Source organism: Balaenoptera borealis, assembly GCF_965194805.1.
Source record: "Balaenoptera borealis genome assembly, chromosome: 2".
In the NCBI taxonomy this organism is placed as follows: Eukaryota; Metazoa; Chordata; class Mammalia; order Artiodactyla; family Balaenopteridae; genus Balaenoptera; species Balaenoptera borealis.
The window spans coordinates 12,449,456-12,468,517 of record NC_138867.1 but is presented as its reverse complement, the minus strand read 5'-3'; the positions used below and the strand labels follow the sequence as shown (position 1 = coordinate 12,468,517).

General features: G+C 39.1%; 1 protein-coding gene across 7 annotated transcripts in view; it reads left to right on the top strand.

Moving 5' to 3' along the window:
• Positions 1-19,062, top strand: part of DNAH5 (dynein axonemal heavy chain 5) — a 323,695-nt gene that overhangs the window by 92,967 nt on the left and 211,666 nt on the right. Inside the window, exon 1 of one of the 7 annotated variants that reach the window (XM_082382589.1) lies at positions 851-18,475. The exons of the other annotated variants lie outside the window; for them this stretch is intronic. Within the exon in view, the coding sequence (XP_082238715.1) occupies positions 18,419-18,475 (57 nt within the window). The 5' untranslated portion in view covers positions 851-18,418. Of the gene's footprint in view, positions 1-850; positions 18,476-19,062 lie in introns of those variants that run through there. 7 annotated transcript variants of the gene reach the window in all.

Genomic DNA, 19,062 nt, shown 5'->3' with positions numbered 1-19,062 from the left:
GACCAAAAAATCACAGTATCATTTATCACACCCACCTATTCTCAGTATCTTTAGTACTCATTCCATGTCCTTTTATTTAAACAATTTGGAAACTGTTGGTTTATTAGAAGGTTAGTATACTGCCCTCGGTTGGTGTGTCTTGTAAATCTCTTTCACTCTATAGCAGCGCCTCCTCCCCCCCTCTTCTTTTAAGTGTCACTTCTTGCTGGTTGAAGAAACAGTGTTATTTATACTGTTAGAGTTTTCCCTGTTGTGAGTTTGGCTGACCTCATCATCATGGTGTCATTTAACAATTTCCTCTGTCCCCACCTTTCCCTTAAATGGTAGTTTGATATAGAAGCTTGATTAGAATCACTTCTTTTTTTTTATTTTGACAAGAATATTTCATAGGCAGTGCTGTGTAGCTCTTATTACATTGCATTAAGGGGCATAACGTCTTGTAATCTCACTTGTAGTGACGTTAAGATTGATCAATGAATTTGCCCTCATTTTTCTACTGTAAAATTCTCCATCAATCTTCCATCCAATGGTTTTAACATCTATTTTTAAAAAAAATTAATTTATTTTTGGCTGTGTTGGGTCTTCATTCCTGCGTGCAGGCTTTCTCTAGTTGTGGCAAGCGGGGGCTACTCTTCATTGCGGTGTGCGGGCTTCTCATTGCGGTGGCTTCTCTTGCTGCGGAGCACGGGCTCTAGGCACGCGGGCTTCAGTAGTTGCGGTACGCAGGCTCAGTAGTTGTGGCTCAGGGGCTCTAGAGCTCAGGCTCAGTAGGTGTGGCACACGGGCTTAGTTGCTCCGGGGCATGTGGGATCTTCCTAGATGAGCGCTCGAACCCGTGTCCCCTGCAGGGGGATTCTTAACCACTGTGCCACCAGGGAAGTCCCGGTTTTAGCATCTATTGACACTTGCTGCCTAGATTCACTGCTTCATTAAGGGTTCAAATGGTGACTTACTCTCATTTATTCTGCATTTTAAAGCTAGAATTTTTCTTTAAATTCGACCCATCTCATAAGCTGTTTGATTGCTGTGAAATACAGTTTGTTCTGGAAAAGCAGGAACAATGATTGATCCTTTCCCTTTATCAGTTTTCAAAGTGAGTTGGTGCCATAGCAACTTCCTGAAATGACCAAAGTGTTTTTGGTTTTTGCTTTTCAAATATCACCATGAAATCATGGATCTTGTATATTTTCTGTTTCAATCCACTGCAGTCATTATTGTTTTTATTGTTTACGTTTCTTCTTTGGTCCATGGGAGATGCTGCAAGTTGGCTCCTGTGTCCTTTGACATGACTTCAGTTGTCTTTGACAGCTTCCGTGCTTTCTGGTATGAAGATGCTCCAGGATCACCTTGTGTATTTCCTGCCCCACTCTAGGAATCCAAGGAACTCTGGTTCCATTTCATAGGGGATGTATTTAGAGACTCTAGTCTGGGTCCTAGGGGTGTTCATTGCTGCTGAGTTGATCGTTGTTTATCACTATTTCAGTGGATAGAGCAAGGAAATATGTTGTTTTCAAAAGGAGAAACATACATCTGAGTTCATAAAGATATTTCCAATCAAAATTAAGATTAACCAGCTTTGGGACTTCTCTGGTGGCACAGTGGTTAAGAATCCTCCTGCCAATGCAGGGGACACAGGTTTGAGCCCTTATCCGGGAAGATCCCACATGCCACAGAGCAACTAAGCCCATGTGCCACAACTACTGAGCCTGAGCTCTAGAGCCCGTGAGCCACAACTACTGAGCCCACGTGCCACAACTACTGAAGCCCACGTACCTAGAGCCCATGCTCCGCAACAAAGAGAAGCCACTGCAATGAGAAGCCTGCACACTGCGACGAGGAGTAGCCCCCGCTCACCGCAACCAGAGAAAGCCTGCGCACAGCAACAAAGACCCAAAGCAGCCAAAAATAAAAAAAATAAAAAAAAAAAAAGATTAACCACTTTTTACTTATTTGATTTTTATGTTTGTGTTTCTTTTCTTTTACACTGAAAATCTTAGTTCCTAATGACATTACCCTAGTTGCTTATTTGCTTTATCCTACTATATGGTAGGATATAGACTATCCATTATATATTTCCAATAACAATCATATTATTATTACCAACAATATGATTACTGAAAACAATTTAATACTTCTTTGAGGTTCTTTCAATCTTCAGTGTATATCATAGATATACACAAAAAATTACTTCATTTTAAAGTTGCTTAAAATAGTTCTTCTGTTTGTGGTTAAGCCACCAACTTGAGACATAATTAGGGCCATTTCTTTTTATTTTGGCCATGCCACGTGGCTTGTGGGATCTTAGTTCCTTGACCAGGGATCGAACCTGGGCCCCTGCAGTGAAAGCGCCAACTCCTAACCACTGGCCCTCCAGGGAATTCCCAGAGCCATTTCTTTTTCCATTTACTTTCCATTTTTAGAGATTGTTTTTTAAAAGAATTCGATACACTGTGTTTTATGATTATGTGTTGAACCGTGATAAGTCAGAACTATAAAATATGGTGTGTTTAGGGAGTTGCAGTTTTCATCGTTGTCTTCTCCCCTTATAGGTAACTTTTTGATTTTACGTTTTTGGCTTATTCTTCCATCGTTCGATTTTAAAAATATAAGCAAATACGTGTGCACGCATGCATTTGTGTGTTCCGCCTTTTTACACCAAAAGCGGCGTACAACACACTGCTCTGCTCTGTGCTTTTTTTCACCTGTGTCTGAGGGATCACACACAGCAGGATACAGAGGTCTCCCCGTGCCTCTCTGCTCCACTGTGTGGCTGTATCATGGTTTACTCAAACAGTCCCTTCTTTTTTTTTTTAATTAATTAATTAATTAATTAATTAATTAATTTATGGCTGTGTTGGGTCTTCGTTTCTGTGCGAGGGCTTTCTCCAGTTGCGGCGAGTGGGGGCCACTCTTCATCGCGGTGCGCGGGCCTCTCACTATCGCGGCCTCTCTTGTTGCGGAGCACAGGCTCCAGACGCGCAGGCTCAGTAGCTGTGGCTCACGGGCCCATTTGCTCCGCATCATGTGGGATCTTCCCAGACCAGGGCTCGAACCCGTGTCCCCTGCATTGGCAGGCAGATTCTTAACCACTGCGCCACCAGGGAAGCCCAAACAGTCCCTTCTTGAGGGACATTTGGATTGAGCTTTAACACTCTTGGCTCCTTTTTTTCTTTCTTTGAAACATTTTTCTTTTTTGCCTTGAGTTCCAATACATTCCTCTTTCTTGCCTCTCCTGCTGCCTCTCTGACTGTTCTCAGTTTCTATAATTTGTTCCTTTTTCTCAACTCACGCTGAATCTCACTCATCCCTGATGCCCCACGTTCACCTCTCTTCTCAGTTTTTACCTTCTTCTTGGGGTGATTACATGAGTATCCCTTTCATGCTGATGATTCTCAGATGCATATCGTTAAGCCCCCATTTCTTTCCTGAAATACAGATTTGCATTTTCAGCTTTTCATTGCAACACTTAGAGCCCTCGAATTCAACATGCCCCAAGTGAAACTCATCAATTTGCCCTCCAAACGGCTCATCTTCACCGAATTCTTATCTCAGACAATAGCTTGACCACTTACCTTGCTGTTCAAATGAGAAATCTTGGCATCTCCTTCAGCTCTTCTTATCCCCAACTGCTGCTCAGCCAGCAGGTTCTGCCGGTTCTGTGTCATCTCCGTTTCCGTGGCTGCTGCCTTGGTTCAGGGCCTTCAGTCAGGTGCCCTAGTTTGGGACTTGAAATCTAGGGGGAGTGAAACAAGGTCAAGCGTGTTTACAGCCTATTTGTGGTGGTAGCTGAGGCAGCACTGAGAGTCAGGGGGCATCTGGAGACTACGTCACATCGTGTGACCTTGGCTGATATTTGACCTCCAGCATCTCTTGGTTCAAATCAATTATTTGATTTTCTAATATTCCATTTACACACAAGAATTCAGGTGCTTATCTGTTATAGAAAAGAATCTATACACATTGCCACATGCTTTGTATTCAAAGTAAAACAATGACAGATACAAATAGTAAAGGCTTTAAGGATCAATTTCTCTGTAGAGGAGTACTCAGGGTCAGTGTCAATCAGGGCACCATTCTTGGAGGAGGTAAGATGCGAGTCAGCTGGCAAGGGATTTGAGAGTCAAGGATTAGTGGAAGTAATGGGAGAAGCATCTTAAAAAGAGGACTTATAATGCTGTTATGAACATGGACACTTTGTCCACAGGCTTTGGACAAGTCACTTTACCTTTCTGACTGTGTTTCCTCATCTGAGCACTTATTTTCTACTCTGACCTTCATATTCAACTGTAGCACGGAGTGAGTCCAGATTTGGGAGCTCCTTTCCTGGAGAGAGGAATGAGGAATCTTGATAGAACACACCTAGAATTCCAGAAAGGGAGCTGAGAACCAGTTAAAGAATGAATAAGGAGACTTCAGGTGGTAATACCACCTCCAGTTCTCACCTGTTCTCTCTGCCCTGGACTCACTTTGGGGCCCCATCTATTCTCCCAAGCACCTGGGGGGCTCCAAGGACTTGTGGGCTCTGGGTTGGTCCTGAAAGACCTGCACTCAAGGCATGAAGAGGCAGAGCCCCGTCCCTGAATTAGGGGTGCCAACTCAGGCTGACTAGGGGTGCCCCTCTCGTGACCTCTGCCCTATGTTCCCGGGATGCTGGGAGTGAATGCAGTCCCTTCCCTCTCTGTTATTCAGTCCTCTTGAGTCTTTAGTGGGATTTATGACATTCCAAATGGCCTCTATTTGCACTTTGGAGTTCTGCAAGAATCCAATAGTAATTTAAAAGAAGATTTTCTGAACTTTAAAGCAGTTGAGAGAATAAAATTCCTTCAAGATTAATTTCCAATTTACAAAATTATTGTTGGAGATTGTGACTTGTGTGGTTTCTGTGTTCTAACAAATGATTACTTTTGTTGACCATCTACAGCACTTTAAAAGACTAATATTATTTGGGGAGTGTCAGGGTATTTCTATGACATTCTTTTAGAACAGCCTTTTATTATAGCTTTTCTGTTAATGTTGCCTGTATTTCTACCAGGTTTTGCTTATTTTACTTTAGGACTGTTATTCAGTACATAGCTACCATATACTCGTAGTGGATTATACCTTTTATAAAAGTAAAATGCTTTTCTTGGTCCAAATCTTTTAGGCTTTTGTCTTTAATTCTACTTTGTATGATAGTAATATTGAAGCAGCTGTTCATTTTCTGTATGTGTGCTATCTTTATCCAATCTTAAAAAGAGCAATTATAAATCAGGAGAAAGAAAATCACTAGGAGAAAAATAGGGACACGGACAGGCAATTTACAAATCCCCCACCCCAAATGGCCAATAAATATTTAAGAAATGTTTAGCTTCACTATTGTCAAAGACTTGCGAATTAAACTAGCAATGGCATAACAGCCATTTCTCATCTATCATATAGGCAAAGATGAAACAAAATTAATTTCTCATGGGAACCAGTGGATATAATTTTTAAGGAATAATTTTTTCTAATAATTTATTGAAATAAATAAGCAGAGATCTATGCAAGGATTTGACCACAGAGATATTCATTATATTGTTGTTTATGACAGTAAAAAATTGGAACCAATCTAAAAGCTAAAAAAAAAGTATTGGCTAAATAAATTAAGGCCTGTCTAACAATATGATATGTAACCATTAAATCATAATTCGAAGACTATTCAGTAATATGAGAACATTTTCATGATATCTTGTAAACTAAAATTAAAGGTGTACATATGCATATACATATATACATACATGTGTGTATGTGTATATATACATATAAAATATTTTTTTAAGAAAAAGGAGATGGGAATCAGAGCATTTCTCTTAGAAAGCACACAGTTAATAATGCTCAGATTATGGTGATATTTATTTTTTTTACCTTTTTACAATAAATGTGCCTCATTTTTATAATAAATAATCGTCAAAAACTATTTAAAAACATTAGTATTATAATTGTTTAAAAGAGGTTAAAGATTTAAAACAAGAGAATGGTATTACATTTTACATGAGTGAAAATGATAAAAATCATTCAGAATGAATTCACTATGTAACTGTAACAATACTGGGATCACTATGGACATATTTGCATGTTTTTCTTCCCTAGAGATTGATATCAAAATTTTTGCCCCTTCAATGTGCTGTATCCCATGCAGTCAGATCTATTTTTATCATTGGTAATCATTTTATTATTTAGTTTGGTTCATATGACATAGATAGGCAAATTTTCTAAATTGGGAATTTTTTAAAGGGAAACAGTTTGAACATAAAGATAAGTTTCTTATGGCTTAGAATTATAAAGGAGGAGACTTTGGCTTCACTTCCACTAAAGCATTCAATAATTTTCCCATCATTCTGTCTTTACATAAATATGAGACAGTAAATGTATATTATTGTTAGCTTTTGATGTACTTATGAGACATGGCTCCGTTCATCATTTCCTTAGCTCATTGGGCAGTGGGTGTGGGTGAATTATACTTCCAGCCGCTGGATGGCAGGCAGCTAACATGCACTAGTAGTCAGCTGTTTCCATATCCCTCTTTCCATAGCTTAGACTGCATCGTCTAACGTACTGCGTTTGAAAGGAAAAAAGAAAAGACCCCAACAGGTAGTATCTCTGGATCAATCTATTTTATTAACCTCCAAACATAAGATCTTAAAGGGCATAAGACTGAAATGCTGTAAATCTTGTAACTGGAATTCTGAAGATTTCTTCTTAAAAAGGAAAAGAAAAGCCTGATAAGCCTAAGCCTGATGATTGCAGGCACAGTGTTCCTTTCATGTGTCCACAGATCCATTGTTAATAGTACAGCTTTACCAACTTGACATTCCCCTGCTAGAAATACTATTGCAACAACAATTCCCTGTAAGGAAAATATTTGTAAACTTTAGCTGATGGCTCCGAGCAATGGTAAGTTGATGCTCAGTGTATTGAAATTCACTCTAATGAATAATTCAGTTCACAAAATTCCAGTCTGCAATTCTGTCGCATTTGATAATCACTCAGTAAACTGATAATAAAAAAAGAGCACCTGCTTGTATATTTCAGTGCAAGAAAAAAATGTTAGAGTTGATTGTGGTGTAAACCTCAAGCTTCAGTCTAGGCTAATTAAGGAAAGTAGAAATGCAGAATAAGTAAGTATGCATCCTGTATTTAACTAGGGACACAGAGGAAAAAAAGTGACACAGGCGGGGCTGGAATTGCCTTTCACATTTATCAATGCTTCCTTCTGCTGCGCACCCCAAATAACACTACTACTACCCATGCAACACATTAAAAAAGGAAAACAACAGTGGCATGAAAAACACCTTCAACAGGGTTAAAAAAATAGAGGTACTACTTAACAGAAAGAAATATCATTTTTGGTTTATTACTATATACACTATAGGTTAATTTAAAAATGATCACCTGCTATGTGTGAGATGCTGTGATTCACAATATTCAAAACCTTTATTTCAAAAAATATCCTAGTACAAATTATATTTGTAAAATGTAATTATTATTCAGGATGAAAACTATTTGAATCAAGGAGTGAGCAATAGAATTTCAGAGCAGGGAACCTTGAGATTCAGGAAGGACTCCATAGAGGAAGGGACATGGGGACAGACCCTTGACACATGAATGGAACTTTAATCTGAACAGAAGGAGGGAAGTGGGTTTCAGACAGATTCTGAAGGTTCGTTTGGAGAAGAACGTGGACCCTCATTGGCGAGAGCGGGCGATGGGTGATGTCCTTGCCCAAGGGGGAGGTTTGTAGGAAAGGGAAGGAAATGGCTTGAAGCTCTTTTCTTTCTTCACTGTTGCACATTTTTGGCCAGGACTTCCCCTCCCCTTCAAGTCTTGCTTTTCCCTATATATCAGAATAAAATTTTAATATTTAAATGAGAGTTTTGACCTGATTTTAATGAGATTGAATCTCTATAAGAGTTGAATGGAACTAATTAGAGAAAAATAAAGTCTGATAGACTGCTTACCACTTGGAAAACTTTCTACAGGACAAATTCTTGTGACTTAAAAATGTTTTCCATTTCATAAATTTTTTTTTTTTTTAAAGGTCAAATGTAATTCCCCAATGAGGATAACATTTGGGAGGAAAATCGCCTTCACTGGTAGTTCTTATATTCGTAATTGCCTCACATTTTCTCTTAGGAGACTGCTGTTTTCGGCTTTGTGTATTTTCTGCATTAGAAAAGCGATAGATTTTCTCCTATTAGTCTACATCACTCAGTGAATTAACACCTTCAATTTTTGTGTTTCTGTGCTTTGTTATTATAATGTAATAAGCAGTTGGGCACACCATGTTTTCTTCCTTCTGTTGTTTGGCTGAAATACCCACTCGCCAAACAACGATTCTGTGGTCTGCCCTAGTCTTCTGGTTGATGGTGTGATCCTGATTTGTTTCAAAATGATGCTCAGAATGGCAAGAGGATCGGTGATGATGTACAAGAGAGCACGTGAGATTTGGTTGAGAGGTGATTTTCCTTTAGGCTTGAGGTTGAGAAAGGAGGGAGACTGAAGCAGAGGGGGAGGTTAAGAGAGAATGAGGAAGACCCAGATGTAGAAGGTGGGATAGGCCTCCCTCAGGAAATGGCAGTGATATGAATGCTGGGGTGGTTTCATGGGGGAACAGGGAGGCACTGTCTTCCTTCTAGAATTTTCTCTTGGAGCAGATTCACATGTTAACCCTTTGCTTTGGTAAAGGGGGAGGAAGTGGAAAAGCAGAAAGTATTTTCTCCTGGCCTGCTCTAGCTCACTTTCAGAACACTTAACTGCAAGCACATATTTTCCTTTATCTTCTGTTGTGAAAGAAAAATGGTACAGAATTTTTAGCTTTTTAATTTTTCCCTTTAGTTTTTAAGTGTACTATTGCTCCTACTTTAATTAAGTGATTTAGACTAATTTCAAAACCGCGTGTGTTTTTTTTTTTTTTTTTTCGTTTTAAATTTTTGGCTGCACTGTGCAGCTTGCAGGATCTTAGTTCCCCAACCAGGGATTGAACCCTGGCCCCTGGCAGTGAAAGCTCAGAGCCCTGACCACTGGACCTCCAGAGAATTCCCTCAAAACTGACTTTTATGAAAAGTTCTTATCTTTTAAACCTTATTGCATATTAAGGGTATATTTTACACACATCGACTTGATATCGCAGCCTGGATTCCAATATACCTTGATAGGTTCTTATAATTTAGTGCTTTATTATTGACTAATTGTGGTTTTGTCACCTTTGCTAGATTATAAACTCTTTATATCTTATACTTGAATAACGTTATGTTGGGTGTATCAGAGAAGCTCAATAAATATAATGGTGGTTGACTTTGATGAGATTAATGAGCTATACTAAAACATTTTCTTAAAATATATAACACTTTTACTTAAATCACACCTAAAATACGGAAATAGGGAAGGAATTATACAACCAGGTTTTATCCTTAGCATTTTTCTTTGCATCTTTGGTTACTTTTAAACAAGAACGTTCCCATATTTTTGATGATGAAATGTTTGAAAGTTAAAACAATACAAAGAAAATAATTGTTCAGATTAATTTCATGTTAAATACTAAATCACCAGGTAAGGGCTACATTGTCAAAAACCTTGCCTTATCCTGGCCTCCACGTTTTCATACCTGGTACATTTATGTCCCCGTAATAATGGACTTAATCAATGGAAGTTTATTTATGTAATTAATTGTACCATTTTACTTGGATATTTGAATCTACCTGGGAGCTGCCTTTGAATACAAGACCCAACGTCAACTGTTTTTTGGTGGAAGACTTAGTAACAGATGGAAAAACCAGGGAGCTGGCAATTAAGTAGCAGGAACTAGATGTTGCATTATAAAGCATTGTTAAGTGTACTTATGATAGGAAATGCATGTATACATATTAATATTAATTGGGTGTCCTTTCATCAGCACTCTGTCAGGAAAGTTGTGATGCTGGTTTTGTAAGTCGTAAGCATGAAAACTCATCCTAAAGAAGCTTAGAAAGAACATTTGGGATGCATAGCATTTATATAACTTAGTTTTGTTAGCAATAAAATGAATTTATTCTTTTTTTTTTTAATTTTTATTTATTTATTTATTTATTTATGGCTGTGTTGGGTCTTCGTTTCTGTGCGAGGGCTTTCTCTAGTTGCGGCAAGTGGGGGCCACTCTTCATCGCGGTGCGTGGACCTCTCACTATCGCGGCCTCTCTTGTTGCGGAGCACAGGCTCCAGACGCGCAGGCTCAGTAGTTGTGGCTCACGGGCTTAGTTGCTCCGCGGCATGTGGGATCTTCCCAGACCAGGGCTCGAACCCGTGTCCCCTGCATTGGCAGGCAGATTCTCAACCCCTGCGCCACCAGGGAAGCCCATGCATTTATTCTTTATGTATGCAGTAATGGAGTTTATGTTTCCTCTCTCAAATGATATTTTCACACTTTTGCTGTTGAAGGAAACAGCAGTGTTTGAGATTTGCCTTGTGAAACCTATAGGCAGTAATGACATTTATTACAAATTATGTTACGGTCTTTAAGAAAGGTGAAGTCTAGAAAATATGAACAGGTAAATAAACTGGGTTATTTTTGTCTTCATTGGCAAAATAAATTTTGCTCTCTTGGTAGCAGAGTAACTTATTTGTAGCTGTAGGTTGTTTGGGGTTTAAAGACCTAATTAGCTGCTGGATGAGGTTATACATGGGACTGTTCATTCACTTGATGAGCAGTGCAAAGATCCAGAAACACAGCTGTGATGCAGACAGACCCATCCTTGACCTCTCAGAGTTTGCAGTGGTATTGGTGGAGGTCAGAGGTCACCAAAAGCAAAGCATCTGAGCCTCCCCTCGAACTCTGACCTTCTATCAGCTGCTTTCTTTCTGAAGCGATCATTCTCGGCTCTGACTGGACACATCTTCCTTTGATGTCTCCCCAAGTTTACCCTTAAGCTTTTCAAAGAGAGACAAAACATTCTTTGGAGAAATTACTGCTTGGTTTCAGATACATAGATTTTCTGTATCTGATCACATTCTTGTAATCCAAAGTTTTTCTGCCTCACGAATCTGTGTGTCTCATTTTACTGCCAGACACCCTGGCATGGGTATGAGTGCTAACCACTGGTGTTTATAAATACGTCTTGGTTATTTTCATGGGTTTGTATTTATGATAAATATCATAGTAAATGAGGGTTTGCAAAGTCAAGCTGTCATACACTGGGAGGTTCCCCATGATGGTGGCTAATTAATGCACTTCTGATGGGGTGGTACTAGAAGCCCTGGGAGGTGTTCTTCTTTATTGCTTTTAGAAGATGTATCTTGAGTGAATCAACTAATCATCTCTAATATTAGGGTTTGATTTTTACACTGAATGACATGTGACTTCATTCTCTAAAGGAAAGGAACACGATTTTGAGGTTGCCATTTCCTGACATTTTCGCACAAGAGAAAAGCAAAGAGGAACTAGATGCAGGATTAAGTAAGAATTTTGATGTTTGCTGGTGAACCTGATTCTCTACTTTTTTCTTGCCCTGTTTAACAAAACAAGCACAACTGTGATAACAGCAGATAGCCCTTAAAATGGTCCTCCAGTCAACCTTGGGCCCCTGGTCCTCATCCTGTAGCTGTAGTCTTGGGTTCCTGGAGGCTTGTCTGTATCTGTTGGCGAGAGTCAGTGGGAGCAGGCGGATGGGAGCTGAGGGACCTCTCAGTATTATTCACTGGTCCCTGATGTCTTCAGTACCAGAGGGCAGATCTGGGGATGGGCAGTGACTTAGGTAATGAAATATATTTTTCCCCTAAATAAATACCCGATACACTAAATCAGAACCAAAAGAGATGGAATATGAGTTGGAGTTTCTGTTGTTTTATATTCAGGAAAAGGATCATGCCTTGGTGCCTTAGAAAGCCCATGTGTGCAACAGTAGCAACTAAAAGGTAACATAAAGGTAAAGATCATTTGTGTCTGCTGCTTTTATAAAGCAAGAACTATCCCATTAATAGGGATTCTCTTCCTATCTCTCTAATTAATACTGGTCTTATATTTGTTTGAACCTTGGATTTCGGAGAAAACATGTAATTAAGGCATAGGATCATTCCCAAGCTGTTGCTCATCCTTTAGATTATAACTACAAACAAGATTCTAGTTAAAGAAATATTATTTTTCTCAGTTGTGTGTGCAATAATGCTAAAATTTTGGTCTTAAACAAAGAGCCAGTGGGATAACTGATCTGGAAAGGGTTAATATGAAAAATTATAACTATGCTAAGCAGCCAACCCAAAAGCAGGATACTGGGTGGACTTATTACCATGAACTCCGTGATTTGCAGCCAAAATTTGATTTCCATATCTTCATTCGGAGCCCCTGAGCTTGCTTGTGCTTTGGTTTGGGAGGAGAATCTTGTAAAGCATTACAGCTTTATTTTTTTTATTTTTTAAAATTTTTATTGAAATGTTGATTAACAATGTTGTGTTAGTTTCAGGTGTACAGCAAAGTGATTCAGTCATACATATACATCTCTATCTATTCTTTTTTAGATTCTTTTCCGTTATAGGTTATTATAAGATACTGAGTATAGTCCCCTGTGCTATACAGTAGGTCCTTATTGGTTATCTGTTTTATATATAGTAGTGTGTGTATTTTAATCCCAAGCTCCTAGTTTGTCCCTCCTCCCCTTCCCCCTTTGGTAACCATAAGTTTGTTTTCTATGTCTGTGAGTCTATTTCTGTTTTGTAAATAAGTTCATTTGTGTCATTTTTTTAGATTCCACATATTAGCGATATCATATGATATTCATCTTTCTCAGTCTGACTTACTTCACTTCGTATGATAAGCTCTAGGTCCATCTATATTGCTGCAAATGGCATTATTTCATTCTTTTTTATGGCTGAGTAATATTCCATTGAAAGCACTATAGCTTTATATACAAAGAACAAGTGTCATGGTCCTGGGGATGTCATTTGTTCAAAATTGGGCATCTAGAATGGGAAAAAATTCCTATGGGGAAAACAGTAATATCAAAGATGTTACAGCACTGTACTGTTAAAGTGATCAGCCTCATTTCAGATGATTCCAATGATATCATAATTTTTTCAATGTTTTGTATGCCACGTTGTAAGATTGTATGTGTAAAATTCATGTTAAAATAATGTTTCGATTACTTTAAGATGCTGTGTGCTTGGGATCCAAGTGGCAGAGATCACTCACTTAGTTCATGCATCTTGCTTAGAGCTGGACAGTACTTGTAAGATCATCTGGCCACCTACTGTATGTTGTTCACGGGGAAAATGGGACCAGTATGCCTGGTGGTTTATCAACATCACACAACCACCTAGTATGTGGGAGTCAAGATCAAAAACATGGCTTCCCAAAGCCAGGACAACACTGTTTCTATGAATATGTTGAAGTGTCACCAGGGGGAAGACAAGAAGTCAGAAGGTTGTTCCTGAGATTTTCTTGATATGTATATACCCCGCTCCCAGTGCCCAAAATTCCTAATTCGTACACTTTCTGCTTGAAAGGTACTATACAAAATAACATCTGGAATGTGCTTTTAGCATCGAGCATCTCTCTTCCTTCATTGTATACCTGCACAACTTGGATGTTCTGTTTAGTGTATGCTTTACTCTAAATGCATCAGCTTTCTGTATCATCCTCTGGGATTTCACCTGTGTTTCTTCTTTCCTCTCTTGAATTTTGGCAGATGAGGCTTTCAGAAAACTTATGTGTCTTTTTTTGCTTTTGCTGCGCAATTTCAACTCATGGAAATGGTGGCAAAACCAACTAACCACACCACTTAATTTAAGCTTTCAAAAATTTTTTTTGAGGGGAAGCAGCTCAAATAATTATTGAATTCGTATATGATTGGCTCTTGTATTCTCTTTTAATTATGAGTTTTTCCTTTCTATTATGAATTTAGAAATAAAGAAAAAGGTGCTGGTTGTTTTTGGTCTTTCATACACTGACCTTCACGTTTTCAAGATGAAAAGACCAATAGGAAGAGCAAAGAACCAGAGCTTTATTTCCATTTCTTTAGTCATCTTGTCTTCAACGTGCACGCTTTCTCTAAATTCCCCCATTCCTGTTGGGTTATTATGATTCTTCACTTTACCAAGCTTGATAAAATGGAATCACCTTGGACAAATGTGTCTACTTCCCCCATTACCAATTGTCAAGTTCCATTTCTCTGTTCCTTCCCACTCCTTCAACCAGGATTTCTATACAGGAGTAGCTCAGGGGTGGCAAAATGGTGGATGGGATAAGAGGACTTGCCTTTCTTTATTTACTTGTTTGTTTTTGAGTGGCTTGGGTGACCACTGCCTCCGCCCATCTGTCAAATCCTTTATTTCCTCGGGCCTAGGATTCTGACTTCCATCTTTCTTTACTCCCATCCTTCAGCATAATCTTCCTAATCAAGACTTTCATCAGCTTATTCTTCAATGACTCCCTAATGCCAGCAAAGGCAGTTCAGCCTCCGCATACCTTTCCGAGATTAATCACTCATGTTTCCTCATAACTGCAGCACAAGAAAGGCTTTCTTTTGAACTCCAACCTCTGTGCTTTGCTGGTGATATTTTCCCCATATGTTATGCCCTACCTCTTCCTATTTGAATCTTAACTGTTGTTCAGAGCTTGACTTAAATCCTACCTTCTCCAAGAAGTTTTCTTTGATCATTAGATATCATAAAACTGTATTTCATCTGATCTAAGCCATTATCAGATAAAAGACACACCACTGTTTCCTTTGCCACTAAGAAAAACGACTGTCGGTTAATCTAGGATGCACTGCTTTCTTAGAACTTTATTTTAATCGAAAAAAGCTCTTTCAGACTTAATTAAACATAGGTTTAAAAAAAATTATATGTCACCCTCATGCATCCATACAAAAATAGGTGCAATGAATAGGTTAAGAAATTTCTAAAACTTCTTCACATTCAGGGTCTGACTCTCCTGGGATTTTCTTTCCGTCTACTGTCATTCATTCTGTAAGTTGTGATGCTGGTGTTTTCTTGATCTTCCCAGAAGGTGTCAGTGGAAGATTTTCAGAAAACAACCAGGACACACATTCCTCCCTCAAATGGATCTTCAGTAGTTCGTTGACTGTGATATTGAGGTGCTGCAGTGGCCTTGTCGTGCTGTCTGGAGTGCCACTGAGTCTATGCAAACTCCGGCAATGACAACTATGTCATGATTGCTGTTGACCAACAGTTATAAGGGTGCATAGCAGGTGCACCCAATTTCAATATGGTAAAAGGTGCAAAAAAATGTGCAACTCAGAATGGATGAAATATGGTACTTTCTCATCCCACTGAACTCATTTACCAATTTTATATGCTGCCCCTGTATCATTGTTTACAAGGCCATCAAACTGATGAATGTGTTTAATTCTGCTGGGCGTTGGTAGGACATTTAGAAGTAAAAACCTATGAAAAATGTGTAGATGGTAACCAATAAAACCTGGATCTACTCTTTCTCTTAGGACATATTGGGAAATCAAGAGCAAAATTTCCAGATAGCTCTAGATTGGGTTAGTTTAAATTCCTTGGGAGTTTGTACCCTACGTTGGTATTGTCACTAATTGTAGTCATAACTGTTCTGCAAATAAAAAATATAGTCATATTTTTCATGTATTATGTGCCTGTGAGGATCCAGGAGTTTTACATATATTTAAATCATCACAAGTCTGTTAGGCAGGTGGGTTTATTTCTAATGTACCATTTAGGAAACAAAAGCTCTGATGTCATATAGCTAAAAGAGAACAGAGCTGGGATTTAAATCCAGGTGTGTCTGACCCCAGTGCTTGCAATTTTTTATTATACCACATGGTATAGGTTGTACATACAGGGCTGCAAGGCCCAAAGTAGGTAACTCTTCGTAATTTAGGAATGAGTTCAGGAAATTTCACACTTTGGAATGTAAGCATAAAATGGCAATAATTCAAAACACAGATCCAAGTGAAGCTTGCTGCCAATTTTCTTTTTTTATGGCACTTTCCACAATTTGTAATCGTATTTTATTTATAATTATGTATGCATTTATATTTATTTATTTTATATCTTCCCCCAGTGAAGGCAGGAACGTTGGCTTTTCATTGGTTCTGAGATGTACATTTTTCACATTTTAACATCTGTGAATTCAGAATGCAGCTTAAAACTGAGGTTGTATTTAAGTGTAATTGACAGCATTTTATTTTTTCTCTTTGAGTGTTCTATAAAATAATTATCCATCTTACAATTAATATTTTTTAGTGCTTGACTAAGTGTGTGTTTTGGTTAGCTTAGTATGTAGTACAGTGCCTGGCCCCATAAAAGGTACTCACATTTGTTGAGTGAATGAATGAGTGAATGAATGAAAGTGAAACTTTAAACTTTGCCTGAAGGTTCTTGCATTTCTGGATGAAGTCTCCTGCCTGCATGAGGCCCGTTGTCCGCTCTTGTTCTCTCATTATGACTTAGGATTTGGGAATGGCCAGTAGTCTCAGCCTGAAACAGTGCATCGTCCACAAAGATAGGGCTGCAGATCTCCTCAGTTTAAAAGTTCCTGTAGGAGGAGTGTTGCCCGCTGGAGCTGTTGCCTGGTGGAAACTACTCATGGGAAAACCCTCTTGGGTCTCCCTCTGAGCGTCTCACTCTTCTTCAATGACCAGAAACCAATTTTATTGCAGGCTGGCAATTAAGGGCAGGTGATCAGATGCAGATTCAGGCTTGTGCTTTGCTTTGTTTGTGCTGCTGAATGACAATTCTCGGTGAGCTTCCTTTACTCAAGGGGATTCCTTAAGATACCTACTGCCTCTGCCTTGCCCACTTTGAGGCTGAAATTCAGCCACAGAGGCTGAAGACTTTGCAGTTTACTGCAAAGCCTCGAGAGAGCCATGGTGACGCCTGACAAACACAGAATGAATGCCGTCAGCCATCTGTGGAAGTCTTCCCAGAAAGTAACTCTTCCCAAGAGAGAACGTTGTAAATGGGCTGCTGATGAAATGAGGATGGTGCCTAAAATACCATTAGGGAAGCTCCAATTTCAATGTAACTAATGAAAGAGAATGGATGATGTAATGAATTGTGACCTCTGTCCTGAGGTCATGTGTTGACACAGGATTCTTGGGACTGATACTTAGATGCTGAGCAAGGAGGATGAGAAAATTCTGCGATTTGCTGGTGACCTTTCAACACCGCACAGAGGAGAATGACTACTTCTACATACTGTCTTCATTCATCATTAGAACAGAAAACAGCTGCTTACTAATACCCGGAGGCTGATTTAAAAAGCATTCCATAACAAACTCTAACTTCCTGTGCTCTAGCGCTTTGTTTACCAAACAATATTTAGTCTAAACGCTATCTCTCTGTTAACTCTACATATGGAGGCCACGCCTAATATTGGCTGTTGAGCAGGTGAATTTCCCAAGTTCAGGTGCCAAATTAGCATCCAAATTAGTGGTAGGTGTCAATACCAGATTAGCATCCTGGCTTTCAAATCAGTCTCTTGTGAGGTTAATTAGCAGGATATTGGTGGGATGGGTTCCCTATTTCCTGTTTTATCCTTGGATGACCTGATTGGATTTGAGTTCCTGAAACTTGAACTTCAAGGACTAAATCCTGGATTCAACATGCCCAACCTTAACTGTCCTGCCTTTTATTCATCTTGATGAGATAAATCACACAGACTAGATCTCTCAAATCACATTGCCTATGATTTCCCATCATATCTTTACAGTAAGGATGATCAAGATGTTTAGTCACAAAGTATAAATTACCTTGGTTTATTTGTATGTACAACTGTGTGAGCGCAAGTAATTTATGGACATCATTTTCTATTTGCCTATGAAATAGGCTGCTTGTTCTTTACGGGGAGAAAATGGCTCCTTTGGGTTACAAGCAGCCTGTTTGATGGTCACAGTCACAATGCTGGCAGTTAACCACACAGCTGTTTAGACAAAGACAGACTGAATTTCTCGTACAACTTATTCAGAGCTGTGGCTTCTCTGCTTTCTATTTTGATACGGTTTAAAGTTACTCATTGTTCAAAGAAATGATTCAAATATCTCTATGGACTCCAAGTTTACTGTTGGGCAGTGTATAGAATTAAATGAACATCAGAGGTTGTGTTGCAACCCAGCAGTTCAAATGCTTTGATTGGTTGATAAGCATGAGTGAGAGGCACAGTTAAACTGTATAGCAGGTAAACAGTATTACCCTAACAACACAAGGCTTTGGAACAGAGGAGAGGGCAAAGGGGAGGGACTGTAGAAGGAAAACAAGGAGAGTATAGGTGCGCTTTTAATTTTTATTCCGTGTGTATGGTGGCTAATATCTTCAAATTAGACATGTAAACGTGAGCTTCTGGTCCTCCAAGGGACTTTTCATTTGAAAGCCTGTTGGATGATGATGAGGGCTCCCAGGGGTTAGAAGATCATTCTGGAAGAGTCCATAAGCTGAACAGATTGCTGTGATGTTTAGGATCGATAGGAGACAGTTCTGGAAGCAGAGCATCACCTGTGTTTTAACGGTAAGGAGTTGCTGTTTGTAAGCTTGCACGTGTGTCTTAGATCATCATCTCTTGCACCTGTGTGCAAAAATACCTTAAAAAAGTTCAAAGTTATATTCAGATGAATTTGTGAGAAACAGTTTGTCTACTAATTTTTGGGTAGCCCATAAGGCTATATGTTGATATTTCAAATTAAAAAAAAAAGAGGAGTGCATCTTTAGGCCTCTCTGCACATTGCCACATAAACTAGAACTACTTGTAGAAATACAGGCTTCAGCTTTTGAGATGATGCTTGCCTGCTGGAAAAAAACCCATTCAGAGTGCTTTGGTGACTGCATTCTCCCAGACCTGTAAGCTTTTGTTGGTGATGAGAGATAATTAAGGCAGATTCTAGGCTGCAAGTTTTCTAAGCCCTTTGAAATGACACCCCTCCCCGCCTTCTAAAGGCCCAGAAATGTGGTCACAGATCATGAGATGCAAGGATGTGCCTTTGGAGTCACATTGAAGAATGAGCTTCCCTAGCCTAGGACTCATCAGCAGCTTTTGATTACGCAGGTGCATAAAGAGATGTTTGGAGCCTCTTCCACGGCTGATTAACGTCAGAAGAA